General features: G+C 49.2%; 1 protein-coding gene and 1 long non-coding RNA gene across 5 annotated transcripts in view; one reads left to right on the top strand and one right to left on the bottom strand.

Annotated features, from left to right (window-relative positions):
- LOC123578616 overlaps positions 1-12617 on the top strand; it is a 26689-nt gene extending 14072 nt beyond the window's left edge. The window contains exon 3 of one of the 2 annotated variants that reach the window (XR_006702435.1): positions 12382-12617. This is a non-coding gene — a long non-coding RNA (uncharacterized LOC123578616). Of the gene's footprint in view, positions 1-8030; positions 8130-12381 lie in introns of those variants that run through there. The other variant, XR_006702434.1, reaches the window with a different exon arrangement.
- A 16-nt stretch (positions 12618-12633) lies between these two features.
- On the bottom strand, positions 12634-18151 carry TSEN34 (tRNA splicing endonuclease subunit 34). 3 transcript variants are annotated; one of them, XM_045441595.1, is made up of 5 exons: positions 18024-18151; positions 17047-17293; positions 16535-16796; positions 16126-16383; positions 12634-13130 (listed from the first exon to the last, which is right to left on the bottom strand). In XM_045441595.1, exons 2-5 carry the CDS (start codon positions 17287-17289, stop codon positions 12943-12945), a joined length of 951 nt encoding a protein of 316 aa, XP_045297551.1. In that variant the 5' UTR covers positions 17290-17293; positions 18024-18151; the 3' UTR covers positions 12634-12942. The 3 variants fall into 3 exon arrangements, with proteins under 3 accessions (XP_045297551.1, XP_045297550.1, XP_045297552.1); XM_045441594.1 differs by having other exon boundaries at positions 17964-18151; XM_045441596.1 differs by lacking the exon at positions 18024-18151 and adding an exon at positions 17567-17697.
- Between the last annotated feature and the right edge of the window lie 126 nt (positions 18152-18277).

Raw genomic sequence — 18277 nt, forward strand, 5'->3', positions numbered from 1 at the left:
GGTGGGGTGGGGGGGGGACGGGTTAAATAAGGGATGGGGATTAAAGAGTGCACTTATTGTGATGAGCACTGGGTGATGTATGGAATTGTTGAATCACTATGTTGTACACAAACTAATATTACACTGTATGTTAACTAACTGGAATTAAAAAAAAAAAAAAAAAGACTCAACATAGTCAAGATATCAGGTCTCTCTAAACTGATATGCAAGCCAAATCAAAACCCCAACTAGCTGGGGGCACCTGGCTGACTCAGTCGGAAGAGCAAGTGACTCTTGATCTCGGGGTCATGTACTACAGCCCCATGTTGGATTACTTAATTAAATAAATAATTAAAAAAAATCCCAACTAGCTGTTTTAGCAGCTGACAGGCTGATACTAACGTGTATGTGGAAATATGAAAGCAATAATAGGGGCACCTGGGTGGCTCAGTTGGTTGAGTGTCCAACTTGATTTTGGCTCACACTGTGATCCCAGGGTCGTGGGATCAAGCCCCTCATCGGGCTTTGTGCTGACAGTTTGGAGCCTGCTTGGGTTTCTCTCTCTCTCCCTCTCTCTGCCCCTCCCCCATTCATGCACTCTTTCTCTCTCTCAAAACAAATAAACTTAAAAAAAAAAAAAGAGCAATAATAGCACAATTCCGAAAAGGAATAAAATTGGACATCTTCTTACTCCAAGATTTTCTGTGAGAGGAACAAATGTAATGGATGGTGTGGTATTTGCATAGAGATAGGAAGGTGGAAAAAAGAAATAGAGATGCTAGAGGTAAACGTGTATGATTGGTTGACTTTTAACAAAGTGGCAAAAAGGAGGAAATTGAGGAAAAGATAATAGCTTCAACAAATGTTGCTGGAACAACCAGATACCTTTTTGGAAAAAAAAAAAAAAATGAACCTAGACCTTTACCTCACATCATACACAATAATTCACATGAAGTGGATCTAAGACCTAATAGCAAAAGTCAAAACCATAAGGCATCTAAAAGAAAATATTTTTGGGAATGCAAGCTGGTGCAGCCACTGTGGAAAACAGTATGGAGGCTCCTCAAAAAACTAAAAATAGAACTACCCTACGACCCAGCAATTGCACTACTAGGCATTTATCCACGGGATACAGGTGTGCTGTTTTGAAGGGACACGTGCACCCCAATATTTATAGCAGCAGTATCAACAATAGCCAAAGTATGGAAAGAGCCCAAATGTCCATCGATGGATGAATGGATAAAGAAGATGTGATATATAGATATAGATATAGATATAGATATAGATATAGATATATAGATATATAGATATATAGATATAGATATAGATATATACAGTGGAGTATTACTTGGCAATCAAAAAGAATGAAATCTTGCCATTTGCAACTATGTGGATGGAACTGGAGAGTATTATGCTAAGTGAAATTAGTCAGTCAGAGAAAGACAAAAATCATATGAGTTCACTCATATGAGGACTTTAAGAAACAAAACAGATGAACATAAGGGAAGGGAAACAAAAATAATATAAACAGGGAGGAGGACAAAACAGAGGAGACTCATAAATATGGAGAACAAACTAAGGGTTGCTGGAGGGGTTGTGGGGGGGGGTGGGCTAAATGGGCAAGGGGCATTAAGGAATCTACTCCTGAAATCATTGTTTCACTATATGCTAACTAATTTGGATGTAAATTTTAAAAATATATAAATAAATACAATTAAAAAAAGAAAGTTATCAGAATGAAAAAAAGAAAACATTTTTAAAAATCTTTACAACTTTGGATTAGACAAAGATTTCTTAGTGAGGAACAAAAAGCACAAACAATAACCAAAAAAGATTCTTGGATTGCATAAAACTAAAGACGTATGCTCTTCAAAAGACAGAATTGATCATGGAAACAGCAAGCCAAGACTAAGAAAAGTCTGTGTGTATGTGTGCATGTCTGATAAAGGATTATATATAGAACAAATAAGGACTTTTACAAATAATAACAACCCCCCCCCATATGAGCAAAACAATTTGAACAGACATTTCTCAAAGAAGATATATAAATAACAATGAAGACATGAAAAATGCTCAACATCTATAATTATTAATGAAAATTTAAAAGGTATCAATAAAATGGATGAGTTTTTCAGAACATACTGCACAAAAGAGTGCAGATGTGACAGAGCACGTGTGTATGATTTCATTCCTGCGAAGTTCTACAATGAGCAGGACTAACCCGTAGAGAAGGAAAGCTGGTTGCTGTTTACTTCCATCAGGTTGACCGACAAACTCAGCATGGAATTTTAAGGAGTGATGGCAGTGTTTGAGTATTGATTGTGGTGGTGGTTTTTAAATGAGTTCTGCATTTGCCAAAGGTGAACACACTGCACACCTAAAGGGGTACATCTTACAACTCATTGCACACACACACACATACTAGTTAGGCTCCATCAGTGTCCATTCCACCGGGGATGAAATCCTCTCGCAACCACTTGTCTGATTTGCTTCCATAGGGATGAAACACTACTAAGGACTTGGTGTCGGTCTCCGCCGCTGAAGTGATGGACGTTGAGCAGTGTGTGTAGTTCAGTCACTCTTGATGAAAGGCATACCATAATATGAGACTCCCAAGTGGCCTCTGTCTTCTGCCACCTGCCCATAGGCCCCTGCATAAACACTGGGAAAGGAAAAACAGAGGCTGGCTGACATCTGCCCAATAAGCCACGTTGTCCTCTTGGCCATTAAGGACCATGTGTACAGGGGGCTCTCTTGGGGACATTTATATCTGATTCAAAGACCCAAGTGCTTTGTGCCCACCCCTATACATCTATGCATACACATGCCTCCTTCCTGGATATCCCTATCTCCTCCCTACCTGATTCTGCTCCTTCCAGTCCCCTGACCATGGAGGTGAGGCATTTGCTACTATCCAGGAGTCTGTGTACATCACACCTAGCCAGATCTCTTTCCACAAAAAGTGTATTATTCTGTTTCATCCTGCTTATTACTCACATACCTGCTCACTAAGGGCATTTTCCCTCACTGACATTTTTCAGAGTCCCACCAGTGTAGCTGTAGAGCAACACTACTCCAAAACCTCACACTGCCCCAACACAAGCCAGGCCACGCAGCTGTTGATGACCCCCGAAGAGAGGCGTCATTGTGAGAGCCTGGGTGTGTCCTCTGGACCTTTTCATGGCCACAGGCCTACCACTCACCCAACAGTGGGTTGCAAACTTACGAAGGGGTGGAAATGGCCACAGCTAGCTCATCGTGGACACTTCCAGTTGTGTACACACACGTGTCTCTCGTCAGTCATACAGTTTCTATTGGGATCAGGGGCAGCTTTTTATTTTTGTATTTTTTTATTATTTTTTTTTAAGAAGCTTTAAACCACTTTATTTTTCTTGTACAAAACTGTGTGGTGGACACCAGAAGCAGCTTTTTATTTATTTTTATTTTTTTTTTAACGTTTATTTATATTTGAGACAGAGAGAGACAGAGCATGAACGGGGGAGGGTCACAGAGAGAGGGAGACACAGAATCTGAAACAGGCTCCAGGCTCTGAGCCGTCAGCACAGAGCCTGACGTGGGGCTTGAACCCACGGACCATGAGATCATGACCTGAGCCGAAGTCGGATGCTTAACCAACCGAGCCACCCAGGTGCCCCCAGAAGCAGCTTTTTAAATGGTGCCTAGCTGCCTTGTGTGGGTGATGTGTTGACATGAGCCCAAAGCCCATTCGGGCTCGGCAGAAGGGTCACACAGCATCCTAACACACATGCCTACTCCTAGCAGCAAGATCGGGCAGGTCATGGACATGGCCATGGGGGTCCTGGTAGATATGAAAAAGTGGTGCTTATGATAGACTCTAGCCTATTAGGTGTGCATTATGTCTAAAAAACCAATGTACATACCTTAATTTAAAAATACTTTATTGCTGGGGCACCTGGGTGGCTCAGTCGGTTAAGCATCTGACTTTGGCTCAGGTCATGATCTCGCGGTTCGTGAGTTCAAGCCCCACATCGGGCTCCGTGCTGACAGCTCGGAGCCTGGAGCCTGCTTTGGATACTGTCTCTCCCTCTCTCTCTACCCCTCCCCCAGTCGTGCTCTCTCTCTCTCTCTCTCTCTCTCTCTCTCAAAAATAATAAACATTAAAAAAATTAAAAATGCTTTGTTGCTAACAAATGTTAACCATCAGCTGAACTTATAGCGAGTCATAACCCTTCTGCTGACGGAGGGTCTTGCCTCCATGTTGGTGGCTGCTGACTGGTCAGGGTGGTGGTTGCTGGAGACGGGGTGGCTGTGCCAATCTCTTCAAGATGACAACAGGGAAGTTTTCCACAACAGTTGACTCTTCCTGTCACAGTTTCTCTGTAGCAGATTTCATACTATTTTACCCACAGTAGACTTCTTCCGAAATGGGAGTCCATTCTTTCAAATCCCGCTGCTTTACTAAGTTCGCATGAGGTTCTAAATCCTTTGTTGTCATTTCTACAGTATTCACAGCGTCTTCTCCAGGAGTCAGTTCCATCTGAGGAAACCGCTTTCTTTGCTCATCCTTCAGGAGTGAGTCCTCATCCATTAAAGTTTTGTCATGAGAGCAGAGCAATGTAATCTCTTCTTCAGGGGCCACTTCTAATTGAGCTTCTCTTGCTGTTTCCACCACATCTGCAGTTATGTCCTCCACCGAAGTCTTGAACCCCTCAACGTCACCCGTGAGGGTCGTAATCAACTTCTTCCAAACTCCTGTTGATGTGGTTATGTTGACCTCTTCCCATGAATCACGAATGTCCCTTGTGGCATCTAGAATGCTGAGTCTTTTCCAGAAGGTTTTCAACTGACTTTGCCCAGATCCATCAGACGAATCACTGTCTATGGCAGCTATATGCTTACGAAATGTATGTCTTTATTGCTAAGACTTGAAAGTTGAAATTCCTCCTTGATCCACGGGCAGCAGGATGCGTGCTGTGTCTGCAGGCATGAAAACAGAGTTCCTCTCATTGTGCATCCCCATCAGAGCTCTTGGGTGACCGGGTACATTGTCAGGGAACAGTCATATTTTAAAGGATTTTTTTTCCCTGAGCGGTAGGTCTCCACAGTGGGCTTAAAATATTCAGTAACCCCGTTGTAAAGAGATGTGCTGTCATCCAGGCTTTGCTGCTCTGTTTATGGAGCAACATTCTTAAGGGCCCTGGGATTTTCAGAGTGGTCACTGAGCTCTGACTTCCACTTAAAGTCAGCAGCTGCGTTAGCCCCTAACAGGAGTTGGGCTGTCCTCTGAAGCTTTGAAGCCAGGCCTTGACTTGCCCTGTCTGGCGATGAGAATCCTATGTGGCATCTTCTTCCAGTAGGAGGCTGTTTTGTCTACACTGGAAATCTGTTGTTTGGTGTAACCACCTTCACAAGTGATCTCAGCGAGCTCTGGAGAACCTGTTGCAGCTTCCCCATCAGCACTTGCTGCCTCACCTTGCACCTGATGTTATGGAGATGCCTTCTTTCCTCCTCCTGAAGCACCTCTCCCAGCTTCAGACTGGTCTTCTGCCGCCTCCCCGCCTCTCTCAGCATTCACAGCATTGAAGGGAGTCAGGGCCTTGCTCTGGAGTAGCACTTCCAACATCCTTCACGAATTTCTCCTTTGCGTTTACAGCGGGGATGTCTGGCACCACAGGCCTAGCTTCTGGCCGTCTTGGCCTTCGACCTGCCTTCCCCATTGAGCTTAAGCACTTCTCGTTTCTTCTGATTTAAAGGGAGAGACGTATGACTCTTCCTCTCACTTGAACACTTGGAGCCACTGTAGGGGTATTAATGGGCCCAATCTCACCCCTCTTGTGTCTTTGGGAACAGGAAGGCCCACGGAGAGGGAGAGAGATGGGGAATAGCCGGCCAGTGGAGCAGTTGGAACACACACAACATTTCTTAAGTTTTCCCTCTTATGAGGGTGTGGTTTGTGGTGCCCCAAAACAATGACAATGGCAACGTCAACGATCACTGCTCACCCATCACCATCACGAATATAATAATCATGATAAGTCTTGAAATACTGGGATAATTACCAAAATGTGACCCAGAGACACGAAGTGAGCAAATGCTGTTGGGAAAATGGCACCAGTATATTTGCTTGACGCAGGGTTGCCCAAACCTTCAGTCTGTAGAAAACTCAGAGCGCCATGTGTGGAGCGCCATGAAGGGAGAGTGCCGGTCTTTCCTCCAGCCCCTACCCGTCTGTAGAAACGCCATTCACGCCAGCGGTGCTCTGATCACCATTAGAAGTATGCATGCATTGACGTACTTAGTCTCCACATGCGTTGACGTACTTGGTCCCCACATGCGTTGACGTATTTAGTCCCCACATACATTCACGTACTTAGTCCCCACAGGTGTTCACATAGTCTCCAGCACTGCTTCAGGAGCCCCGCCAGGGAAGCTGCCCTCCCTCATGACAAGGAGTCACTAATACGGTCATCAGACCTGTTGTGCGGAGGCAGATCTGAGGCACCAAGCTTGCCCAAGATTACACGATGTGGAAACCAGCGAAGACCAGGCAAAGGAGAAGAAACAACGGCCACTGTGGCCAAAACACAAAGGCAGGCGGAGGAGTGGGAAATCTCAAAGTGCAGACCGAGGAAAGCAGGGGCCCCCTGCCCGGAGCCTGTGGGCCCAGGGGAGCTGAGGCAGGCTCACTGCAAGTCGCTGTCTTGCCTTAGTGGTTATGGGAGCATATTTGCCTGTCTCTTGTCGGTCCTAAATTAGAGTCAGGGACACAGATTAGGGGAGCTGGTTGTCACTCCTCAGGCCCTGGCCATTTTGGAGCGATTGTTACAGGGTTATCGTCTGGCTTCCTGCACGGCTACTAGAGCTTGCAGGCAGGCCTTCTGGGCAGGTGGCCACAGGCTGTGGGTCAGAATTCTATCTCGTGTATGATCTGGCCATCGTTTGTCGTGCAGTCTCTCAACAAAGGAGGTCAGGCCAAGGCTGGAGCTGAGACGGTCCGGCCCTATGCTCCCAGCGGGCAGTGCCCCCTCCTCTGAGAGGCGGAGAGGCGGCTCCACTCTAGCCAGACCCGTGAACGGAAGTCCTGCAACCCCTTGCTCGCTAAAATCCCCTGGACAAGTTTTGCAACCGTTCCCTGCCTCAGCTTCCTCCCCTGTGAAATGGGGGTGTTGGCAGGGCCTACCTCATGGGGTCGCGGTGAGGACTGATGAGACAGTCCACACAGAGTGCTGAGGGCAATGGCCGCGCAGGAAAGCACTGTCGGCATCATTGTTGTCACCCTCACCATGTATTGCTGTCTTTCAGGCTCCCTGGTTCATTTTTACTTTCTTGTTTAAAGAGAAGCTCCCAGACGAAAAAGCTGTAGGAGGGCAGAGACCTCATCTTTCCTAGTGATCAGTGTCTTAGGAGAGGCTCAACTATAGTTAATAGTCACTAAATTGTTAAATGTACGAATAACGGGGGTGCCTGGGTGGTTCAGAGGTCCAGCGTCTGACTCTTGGCTCAGGTCATGACCTTGTGGTTCGTGGGGTCGGGCCGCACATTGGGCTTCCCACTGGCAGTGAGAAGCCGGCTTGGGATCTGAGATTCTCCCTCTCCCGCTCTCTCTGCCCGTCCCCTGCTTGCACGTGCGCGCTCTCTCTCTCTCAAAATAAAGTTAAATAAATAATTTAAAAATGTTAACTTAGGGGCGCCTGGGTGGCGCAGTCGGTTAAGCGTCCGACTTCAGCCAGGTCACGATCTCGCCGTCCGTGAGTTCGAGCCCCGCGTCAGGCTCTGGGCTGATGGCTCAGAGCCTGGAGCCTGTTTCCGATTCTGTGTCTCCCTCTCTCTCTGCCCCTCCCCCGTTCATGCTCTGTCTCTCTCTGTCCCAAAAATAAATAAACGTTGAAAAAAAAAATTAAAAAAAAAAAATGTTAACTTAAAAAAAGTTAAATATATGAATAACTCTATGTATGCGTCATCAATGATTGCCATTTCTCACAACCCCCTCCTCCAGTTCATTAATTTGCTAGAGCGGCTCACAGAACTCAGAGGAACATGTTACTTACCCGATCACTGTTTCATTACAGAAGAATGTAATGTGATGGAGACGCGTCGGCCAGGTGTGGGGACAGGACGTGGGGCCTCCGTGCACCCTCCAGGTACGTCGCTCTCCCGGAACCTCTCCGATCCCATCCTTTGGCATTTTTATGGTGGCTTCATTACATGGGCACAATTAAATTGCTGGCAGTTTGTGAGCAACCCAACTTTCAGCCACTCTCTCTTCCCTGGAGGCCACTTCATCAATATAAACCCAGGTGTGGTTGAAAGGGCTGTGTTAGAAATATCAAGACACCTCTGTTGCTCTTAAGAAACTGCAAGGGTTTTAGGGGGACTGTGCCAGGAATGGGGCTGAAGACCAAATGTGTATTTCTCATTATAAATCACACCAGTGATCATGGTGAGGCAAATAAATCAAGAAAGAAGGGGCATACAGGAGGGGTGTTCAATTTTCGGGTCAGGTTACCGTGGAAGGCCTGAGAAGGTGACATGGATGGAAAGGCCAGCGGGCAGTGGCGGACAAGACCATGTGGCTACCAGAGGAAGAGCATCCCCGGTAGAGTCATGGGAGCCTGCGTGCAGGGAGCAGCACAAGCAAGGAGGGGGGCACGGATGGGGACGGAGAACGTGCACCGTAGGGCCTTTGCTTTGACTTTGCGATGGAAATTACTGGAGAGTTCTAAAGGGAAGGGACACATCAGACCCACCTATTTACCCAATTACACCAGCCGCCAGCCATGCTGTTGAAAACCGATGACAGGGGCGCCTGGGTGGCGCAGTCGGTTAAGCGTCCGACTTCAGCCAGGTCACGATCTCGCGGTCCGTGAGTTCGAGCCCCGCGTCAGGCTCTGGGCTGATGGCTCAGAGCCTGGAGCCTGCTTCCGATTCTGTGTCTCCCTCTCTCTCTGCCCCTCCCCCATTCATGCTCTGTCTCTGTCTCAAAAATAAATAAATGGTAAAAAAAAAAAAAAAAAAAAAAAAGAAAACCCATGACAGAGGGGCAAGGGTGGAGTCCAGGGAGAGGAGTCAGGAAGCCACTACAGTCATCCACGTGCGTAATGTCGTTGCCTTTGCCAACGTGTTGACTGTGAAGGTGGATTGAAGTGGTCAGATCGGGTCTACAGTGTTTGTAAGGTAGCACCTATAGAGGTTTTTCTTAGACCAGTTTTAGGTTCGAAGCAAAGGTACAGAGGAGTGTGCCCCCTGCCCCCACTCATGCACAGCCTGCCTCTCCCATCCTCAACATCCCCTGCCAGAGGGTACATTTGTTACCACCGATGAGCCCACACAACATGTCATTAGCACCGAGGCCCTAAACATCAGGGGTCACTCGTGGTGCTGTGCCTTCTGTGGGTTTGGACAGATAATGATATATATCCAACATTTTGGTCTCACAGAGTAGTTTCACGGGCCTAAAACTTCTCTTTGCTTCCCCTGTTCATCCCTCCTCCCCAACCCATCAGCCACTCATCTTTTCAGTCTCCAGTTTTGTCTTCTCCACAAAGTCATACAGTTGGAATCGTATGGCATGCAGCATTTTCAGGCTGGCTTCTCTCACTTAGGAGTGTGCATTTAAGGGTCCTCCATGGGAGCGCCTTGGGGGGCTCAGTCACTTAAGCCTCTGACTCTTGATTTCAGCTCAGGTCGTGATCTCGCAGTTTGTGAGCTCGCTGAGAGCACAGAGCCTGCTTTGGGTCTCTTTCCGTCTCTCTCTCCCTCTCCCAAAATAAATAAACTTAAAAAAAAAAAAAGGATCCTCTACGTATTTTTGTGGCTTGACATTTCGGCTCTCTTTAGCACTGAATAGCATTCCATCATCTGGAGGGACCACAGTGTATTTTTCATTCATCTACAAAGGACCTTGGTTGCGCCCGAGTGTCGGCAATTGTGAATAACGCCGCACTAAAAACATGCACGTGCTGGGGCGCCTGGGTGGCGCAGTCGGTTAAGCATCCGACTTCAGCCAGGTCACGATCTCGCGGTCCGTGAGTTCGAGGTCCGCGTCGGGCTCTGGGCTGATGGCTCGGAGCCTGGAGCCTGTTTCCGATTCTGTGTCTCCCTCTCTCTCTGCCCCTCCCCCGTTCATGCTCTGTCTCTCTCTGTCCCAAAAATAAATAAACGTTGAAAAAAAATTAAAACAAAAAAAAAACAAAACAAAAAAAACATGCACGTGCAGGTTTTGTGGGGTCCTAAATGTCGGACTCCTCTAGGTAAATCTGCGGATGGTGAGGGTACACTCAAGTTTTGTGAAAACTCTCCACACCATCCTCCCAAGTGGCTGTGCCACCCTGTTCCCTACCAGCCAGCCGTGAACCAGAGGTCCTGGCGCTCCACGCCTCGTCAGCACTCGGTGGGGTCGCTGTTCTGGATTTCCGCCCTTCACGCAGGCATGTAGCGGTATCTCATTGTTGCTTGACTCTGCACGGCTCTGATGGCACAGGGCATGGGGCACCTTCTCACGTGCTTGCTTGCCAGCTGCGGGATGCCTTCAGCGAGGCGTCCGTTAGGGCCTCCGATCGATTTGTTTTTCGGGCAGATTGTTTCTCATTGTTGACTTGTAAGAGCTACAAAATATTTTGGACGACAGTCCTTTATCAGCTGTCTTGGACAGGACTTTCTCCGTTTTTCATTGTAATGAAGTCCAGCTTACCAATTCTTTCATCGGGCACACCTTTGGTGTTGTGTCTGGAATATCACTGCCACACCCACGGTCATCTACGTTTTCTCATTACCTCCCACAAGTGGTCTAGCTCTGCATTTTATATTGAGGTCTATGATCTATTTTGAGTTAATGTCTGTAAAGTGTATGAGGTCCATATCTGGATTTTTTGTTTGGTTTTTGCATGTGGATGTCCTTACAAATTTTGTTTAAGCAAGCTCTAGGCCCAACATGGGGCTCAAACTCACGACCCTGAGATCAAGAGTCTACCGAATGGGCCAGCCAGGCATCCACATGTTTTTTAGTGAGGAATTTTTGAGAGAAGACATAGGTACTGAGTACTGAGTCAACTAAGTACTTTGTTGGAGAGAAGAGAGAGCCTGGAGAAGATATTTACAAGCCAGTTACCAAAGAGGCACGAAGAACAAAGCGTTAACCAGGCTGGGGTTAGTGTCCTGTTTTAAATTAATCTAAGATTACTGGCAGTTGTGGTTCTAGCAAATGTGTTTACTGTGAAGGGTAGGAGAGAAAGAAGAAACTGGGGGCACAGACTGAGAAACTAGAGAAACAGACTTTCAGCCCCAGAATCATTAACCATGTGACTAGACTTCAGTAACGAAATCTATTTGACAAACCTATACATTTAAAATATACCTAGGGGCACCTGGGGTGGCTCAGTTGGTTGAGTGACCGACTTCGGCTCAGGTCATGATCTCACGGTCTGTGAGTTCAAGCCCCGTGTCAGGCTCTGTGCTGACAGCTCAGAGCCTGGAGCCTGCTTCAGATTCTGTGCCTCCCTCTCTCTCTGCCCCAACCCACTTACATTCTGTCTCTGTCTCTCTCAAAAATAAAGATTAAAAACAAAATATTTTTTAATAAAAAAAAATAAAAAAGAATTTGGGAGCACCTGGGTGGCTTAGTCAGTTGGGCATCTGACTCTTGAACTTGGCTCAACTCACGGTCCCAGGGTCGTGGAGTCAAGCCCCACGTCAGGCTCCGCGCCGAGTGTGGAGCCTGCTTAGGATTCTCTGTCTCTCTCTGCTTCTCCTCCCCCAACAATTGCACACACACTCTCTCTAAAATTAGAAGAAAACAGGCACCTGGGTGGCTCAGTTGGTTAAGTGTCCAGCTTCGACTCAGGTCACGATCTCGCGGTTTGTGAGTTCAAGCCCCATGTCCGGCTCTGTGCTGACGACTCGGAGCCTGCTTCAGATTCTACGTCTCCCCTTCTCTCTGTCCCTCCCATGCTCATGCTCTGTCTCTCTCTGTTTCTCAACAATAAATAAACGTTAAAATTAGGGGAAAAAAAGAGGGGGGAGTCCCTGAGTGGCTCAGTGGGTTAAGCATCCGACTTCAGCTCAGACCATGATCTCATGGCTTCTGGGTTTGAACCCCACCTTGGGCTCTGTACTGACAGCTCAGAACCTGGAGCTGTTTCGGATTCTGTGTCTCCCTCTCTCTCTGCCCCTCCCTGGCTCGCGATCTGTCTCTCTTAAAAATAAGTATTTAAAAAAAAATTTTTTTAATTAAAAAAAAAAAAGTATAGGGGTAGGGTAAAAATAATTCTAAAAATAATTCTATACACCTGAATAAACGCCACCCAGGTCAAGAAAAAGACCACCTCCAGCATTCCCCAAGCCTCAAGTGCCCTTCTGGACACTCCCCTTCCTTCCCCTAACTCCTGTCATGAAATTGCAAACTCACGTTCTTCTTTTCTGCAGGTGTATAGACATTATTTCATTTATGCCTTTGTACGCATCTGAAATGTTCCGTGACAATCTTTTCAAAAGGAGGTTCAGTGCGGTGGACAGAGTTCAGACTCTGCAATCAGCAGGACCGAGTTTTAAATGTCAGCCTGCTGGATACCCCCTAGATGTGTGACCTCCTTCAGGCCTTTCCCTCGCCGGCTTAAACAAATGCAAAGGCCCACGCTTCCCAGGATTGCCGTCGGGATTGAAATCACAGACTCCGTGTTTATTCAACAAGTTTACTGGGACCTGTTGGGACCTGTGCCCGGTAGAAAACAGACATGAATCAAACCCAGTCTTCACCCTCAAGAAGCTCACAGTTCAGAAACAGGTAACTACAAAAACATCGCAGCCAATAAGTGCTTTGAAACAGGGAGGGAAGTAAGAAGGTGTAGTGTTTATAAATCCGGACTCAAAACTTAACCGCAGAGAGAGGGAGGAGGGTGTTGAGGCCTCCCGCGCAGATGTGAGCATGGGACCATCTAGAAAGGCTCTTTCCACAGATGCAGCCACGTCCCCCTAGGTCTCTGGAGTTCACTGCAGGCTGGCCCACTGCAGGGAGGTGTAGACCACCTTACCGTCAGGTTGAGGAGAACACAGGAGCAGCGTCTTTTTGACGCTGGTTCCCAGGCGGCCGGCAGAAACCAGGTCCTGGAGTGGAATGGGGTCCCCAGGAGCCCAGCACTGAGCAATGTAATGGGCGTGGAAACGAAGTGGGTCACCTGGGTGAGAGAGAGAGACATGTGACAATTTCCAGGGGCAGAGGGCCGGAAGACGCTGGAATGTCCATAGGTAGGACATGGGAACCATCTTCGTAATCGCTATGAATATTTAAAAATAGCTATTCTTGGACCCAGCAATTCCACTCGTGGAATTTTTTTCTTACAAGGATAGCACCCCTAAAATGCAGAATAAAGCTCTTCACCCTGTTATCATTTACAACCGCTAAGAAACAGAAATAACCAAGCCACAGACTTGTTAAATTCAGGGTCTCTCAGTAAGACTGGATAGCATACAGCCTTTAAGATCGAAACAGTGTACCAACTTGGAAAAGCCAATGATACAGTGGGACAGGGGCAGGAAGCTGCCACACACCAACAGCATAATCGTCCTTAAACGACAAACCGAACAAGTAACTGAATATGTCACTGTCGTGATGTAAGAACCAGGATCACAAAGTCAAGGAAAGCCGTGAGGAACACATAGGACATCACGTCAATGTCCAGGGAGAAGTGACTCCAAGAGACTAAAAGAAAAAAATAATTTACAACGGGACGGAGTAATGAATAGATGGGATAACGGAGTTAATACAGCAAAGGGCCACACAGTAAATATTGTTTTGTGGGTCATGTTACAAGTACACACCTCGCTCCTGTAGCACAGCAGAAGCCACAGACCATACGTAAATAAATGCATCGGCCTGCGTCCCAGTAACTTTCTCTTTAAAAACTGGTGGGCCGCATTTGATGGGGGCTGCAGTGTGCCCCTGGATTAGATAAATGCGATCGAGCAGAGTAGGAACCAGTGGGGCACGACACAGAAGATTAAGTGGTAGGTAATGGAAGTCTCCAAGAGCAAGGCTACGAGACATCCCATCTGACAGGGGAGTGTCATGGCAACAGGAAAACAAGGCCCAGGTTGGCAGCTGGGCCTCCAGCAAGAACCCGGCCACGAGCCAGGCATCTCTCTGGCTGCTATGACACCTGCTGAGAAGGAAGCATCAAAGACTTGAGAAGTTACCCCAAAACTGTTCTTAGAGGCTTACTGTCTTTAAAGTTCAGGAGGATTTACTGTTAGAAATATTTAAGGGGCGCCTCGGTGGCTCAGTTGGGCAAACGTCCAACTTCGCCTCGGGTCACGATCTCGCGGTTCGTGGGTTTGAGCCCCCACGTCAGGCTCTGTGCTCAGAGCCTGGAGCCTGCTTCAGATTCTGTGTGTCTCTCTTTACCCCTCATCTGCTCGCGCTCTGTCTCTCTCAAGATAAATAAATGTTTAAATATATTTAAGAGATCCAGACCTTGACTATTAATCTTCAGGGGACAAGGATTCCACCACGTATATTTCATATGCTGAGTATGTATCGTTTTAGAAATATTGATCCGCTAGAGCTAACAGGCCAGTCTTGTGATTCAGTTTCCAATGTGTGATCGAGTTATTGGTGGAGTCAAACTTTTTTTAACCTGAAATTCTGTAAGTGTATTAACAGCATTAGAACACATAAACTTAAAAAGCACCCCATTTGTAGTTTTTTAGATCCGAGTTAGCGGCAAGTTCCATAACCAGGAAAACCATTTTCCTTAAAAAGGAAAATATATTAAAATTTAAAATGCAGCTTATCACATTGAAAATTACTTAACTCCTTTTGCAAGTGGGATCAAACTTAGACTAAGAGTCCCCTTAAGATCCGCTAGACTGAAAAGATTTATAAATTGAACCGGAAGCTTCAAAAAGAATTGGATATTAGCATTCATATGATTAGTAAACTGACTATTCATTTTCAAAACCAAAATAATCTCTTACATGTGGGAGTCTCACACACACACACACACACACACACACGCACAGCAGCAGCAGCAAAGTAATCAAAGTGTGGTTATCTGCAGAGCACAGGGCAGGCACACTGTCCTGGGTTCCTAAGCCAGTCCCTTAGTTACGTGTTCAGTCTCAGAAGAGACGCAGGCCCTCGCCTCACCTCAGACACCCCAGTCGGTCTCCAGTGAACAGCTACGACCTGACTACTTATCAGGTGCTTCTATCTTTCTACATTCTCAGGAGGAACAAAGAGGTTGATTTTTCTGCAGACTTATTTTTCTTAACCTTTCAGTTACACAATAAAGGCACTCTTACTACCAATTCAAAAATTAACTGATACAGCAAAAGGCTCGTGTTCCTACACCTGATGCAAATTCCCTCCCAGAGGAAACCACTGTACTTGGGCTGGAGTCCGTGTTTGCACACCTTTTTCCACTTGTTTGCTAGGATTCTCTTCATCTACTCACACCATTTTATCTTAAGTTCTGTCCACATTCTTTCACTGGAGCCATAATTTTTAATGCTACTTAAATAACGTGCATAAGACTGCACGGTAACATAGAATATTTACCATACACGTTTTTGACAAGTGGTTCTTTTCCTCCCCCTTTGGTCATCTTTTCACAAATGTACGTGGACCTACGTTACTCTGACGACTAGCACCAGTGTTTAACTGCTAACCCATTCATAATCATTCTGGGGGCACCTGGGTGGCTCAGTCGGTTAAGCGTCCAACTTCAGCTCAGGTCATAATCTCGAGGTTCGTGGGTTCCAGCCCCACCTCGAGCTCTGTACTGACAGCTCAGGGCCTGGAGCCTGCTTCAGACTCCGTGTCTCCCTCTCTGCCCTGCCCCCGCTTGCACGCGGTCTCTCAAAAATGAACATTAAAAACAATTTTTTTTAATTCTGCTTGTTTTCTAATATTTCGTTACTTTAAAGGATCCTGTGATGATGATTTCTTGTATGTCCTGTGCACATATCTAAGTCTCTCTAAGTGAAATTTGGGGGTCAAAGTAAGTGCTTAATGAAATTTACTAAACTGCCCTCCAAATGAGCTTGGGTTCCCAAGTGTCTCCTGTCCTTCCACGGGTTTCAGACGCTGAGAAAAGGCAAAAAGGAAACATGCGGACTGTGGAAGGGTTGTGAAAAAAGGGGCCACAACTGGAGGTCCCCACCCAAACTCACCAGGATAGACCAGGAAGTCACCCCCAAACTTGCCAGCAGCACTGAGGAAGAAGCCTCGCTCCCACAGGTCTCTGTAGATGCTGTAGCGAAGTTCATGGAGAGGACGGCCAGCATGGGGCCAGTCTTTGGACTGGACGCGCCAATCCAGGGGTCTAGCCTTGATGGGTCGGGGCCTAGCAGTGGCCAACTGGACCAGCAGGGCGGACCTGGGCAAGGGGGCCACCCCATCTGAAGGCCCTGGCTGGGGAGAAGAGGAACCTGGGGGAGGTGAATCCAAGAGAACTGGGTGAATTCAAGGACTACCGTCTTTTCATCCTCCGGGGAGTCCCAGGCCGGGATTCCAGCCAGGATTCCCGAAAGACCTCTCCCTCCCTTCCCCTGGTCCCTGGACTCCAAGTCTCAGCCTCACCTGCTTCCTCGTGCTCTCCAGAAGCCTGGCTGGCACTGGCCTCATTCTCCGCGGGAGCTTGGTTCCCACCCGCCTCCTGGCTCCCACCGGCCTCCTGGCTCCCGCTGCTCCCTGATTCCTGTTCCAGCCTCTGCTTCTTCGCAGCCTGGCCCTCCGCAATCTTCTCTAGGAGCTCCTGACGACGAGTCTCACGGGCCTCGGCTGCCAGGGCGCTTTGCTCCTGGAAGTCTTGCTCTTGCTGGCGTTTGAAGGATGCCAGAGCCTGACAAGTAAACCAGCGAGAATCCCAGGATCCAAGCATATCCCGCTTTAGAAAGCCAGGTATCCTGACCCCCTGACCCCTCCCAACCTCAAAGCCCGAACTCGGGGATGCCAATCTCCTGCACCCACATTCTTCCAGAATCGAAGACGCCCTGACCCCTCCCACCTTAGGGACCGAACCCGCGGAGTCCAGTAGTCCTGCCTGTACTTCCGCAGGTCCAGGGCGTTCGCGCCCCCGGCCCGCCCCTTACCAGGCTGTGTTGGCGTGGATCCGGGCGCGGGGCGCTGACCAGGGTCACGGCACCGATCTCGGCCAGGAGCCGCGCCTCCTCGGGCATCAGCAGCAGCGGGAGGCCCAGGCGCGAGTTCTGGCGGGGCCCGCGGGGCAGGGCGCCCACCGTGCGGCCCCCCACTCCCAGACGTTCCCGCAGTGCCTGCACCGCTTCGGCCCCCCATACCAGGGAGCGGCCGTTCGCCACCTCCACCACCAGCATCCTCCTGCGGGAGCCAGGGGGACACAAAGGTCACCGACTTAGCGCTCCCACCGCTTAGGGGTGGGGAGTGAGGGGGCGGGGGTTCAGCGGGGCCCCGCCCCTGAGCCTCGGGGGTGGGGCCTCGTCAAGGCAGCCTTTGCCACCTGCTGAGTCTCCAGGCCGAGCCCCGCCCCCTCAGCGATCCCGCCAGGCCCCGGGGCCGCCGAGACAAGACCCCGCCCTCCGCCGAGTCGCTGGGGCCCCCAGGACCCCGTGGTCGGCGTCCCGGCCATCTCGCCTTCTAGCTCCGAGACAAGCCTCCGCTAGTGCAGGGCCACGCCCCCTTCGGGTGGCTCGGAACTCGGGCCCGCCCCCTTCCGAAGCCCCGAGGCGCGGCCTCCGGGCCTCCTCGCACGGGGTCGGACGCCCACGACAGAAGGCCCGCCCCCGCCCGGCGCCAGATTTCGGGCATTCGGACCGCCTCGACGCGGCCGAACTCGCAGCCCCGCCCCCTCCCGAACGCAGCGGTCCCGCGATCGGGCATCCTCGGCTCCCGTCAACCCCGCGGCCAGGCCCCGCCCCCTCCGGCCTCAAGCACTCCCAGTTGGGGAGTACCCGCCCCACTGAGCGAACCCCGCGGCCGGAAGCCCCTCCCCCTGGGCACCACGGTCCGTTCTCCGCCCGGGCGGGCTCACCCCCTCGTGAGCGCTCCCCTCAGAATGCGGCACCGTCCTCTGACAGAACGAGTTAGTCACCTCGTAAACACCAACTCGCAGTCCCGGCGGAGCCACCCCCTACGTAGCGCGCCACGCGCTGCTTCCTCCCCTCCGCATCCCGACCCCCTGCGTCAATTTCGTCACACCGCCACCTCAGCGAAGCGGGAAGTCTGGGATCCGCCCCCAGCGGCGCCGTAGCCCCGCCTTCCTCGTAGAGTGGAACACCTTGGCCCCGCCCCCGCGAAGGGAACGTCCCCGCCGCTAGGGTTCCGCCACTAGAGAAAGTGAGACTT

This window comes from Leopardus geoffroyi, chromosome E2 (assembly GCF_018350155.1).
Source record: "Leopardus geoffroyi isolate Oge1 chromosome E2, O.geoffroyi_Oge1_pat1.0, whole genome shotgun sequence".
Taxonomy (NCBI): domain Eukaryota; kingdom Metazoa; phylum Chordata; class Mammalia; order Carnivora; family Felidae; genus Leopardus; species Leopardus geoffroyi.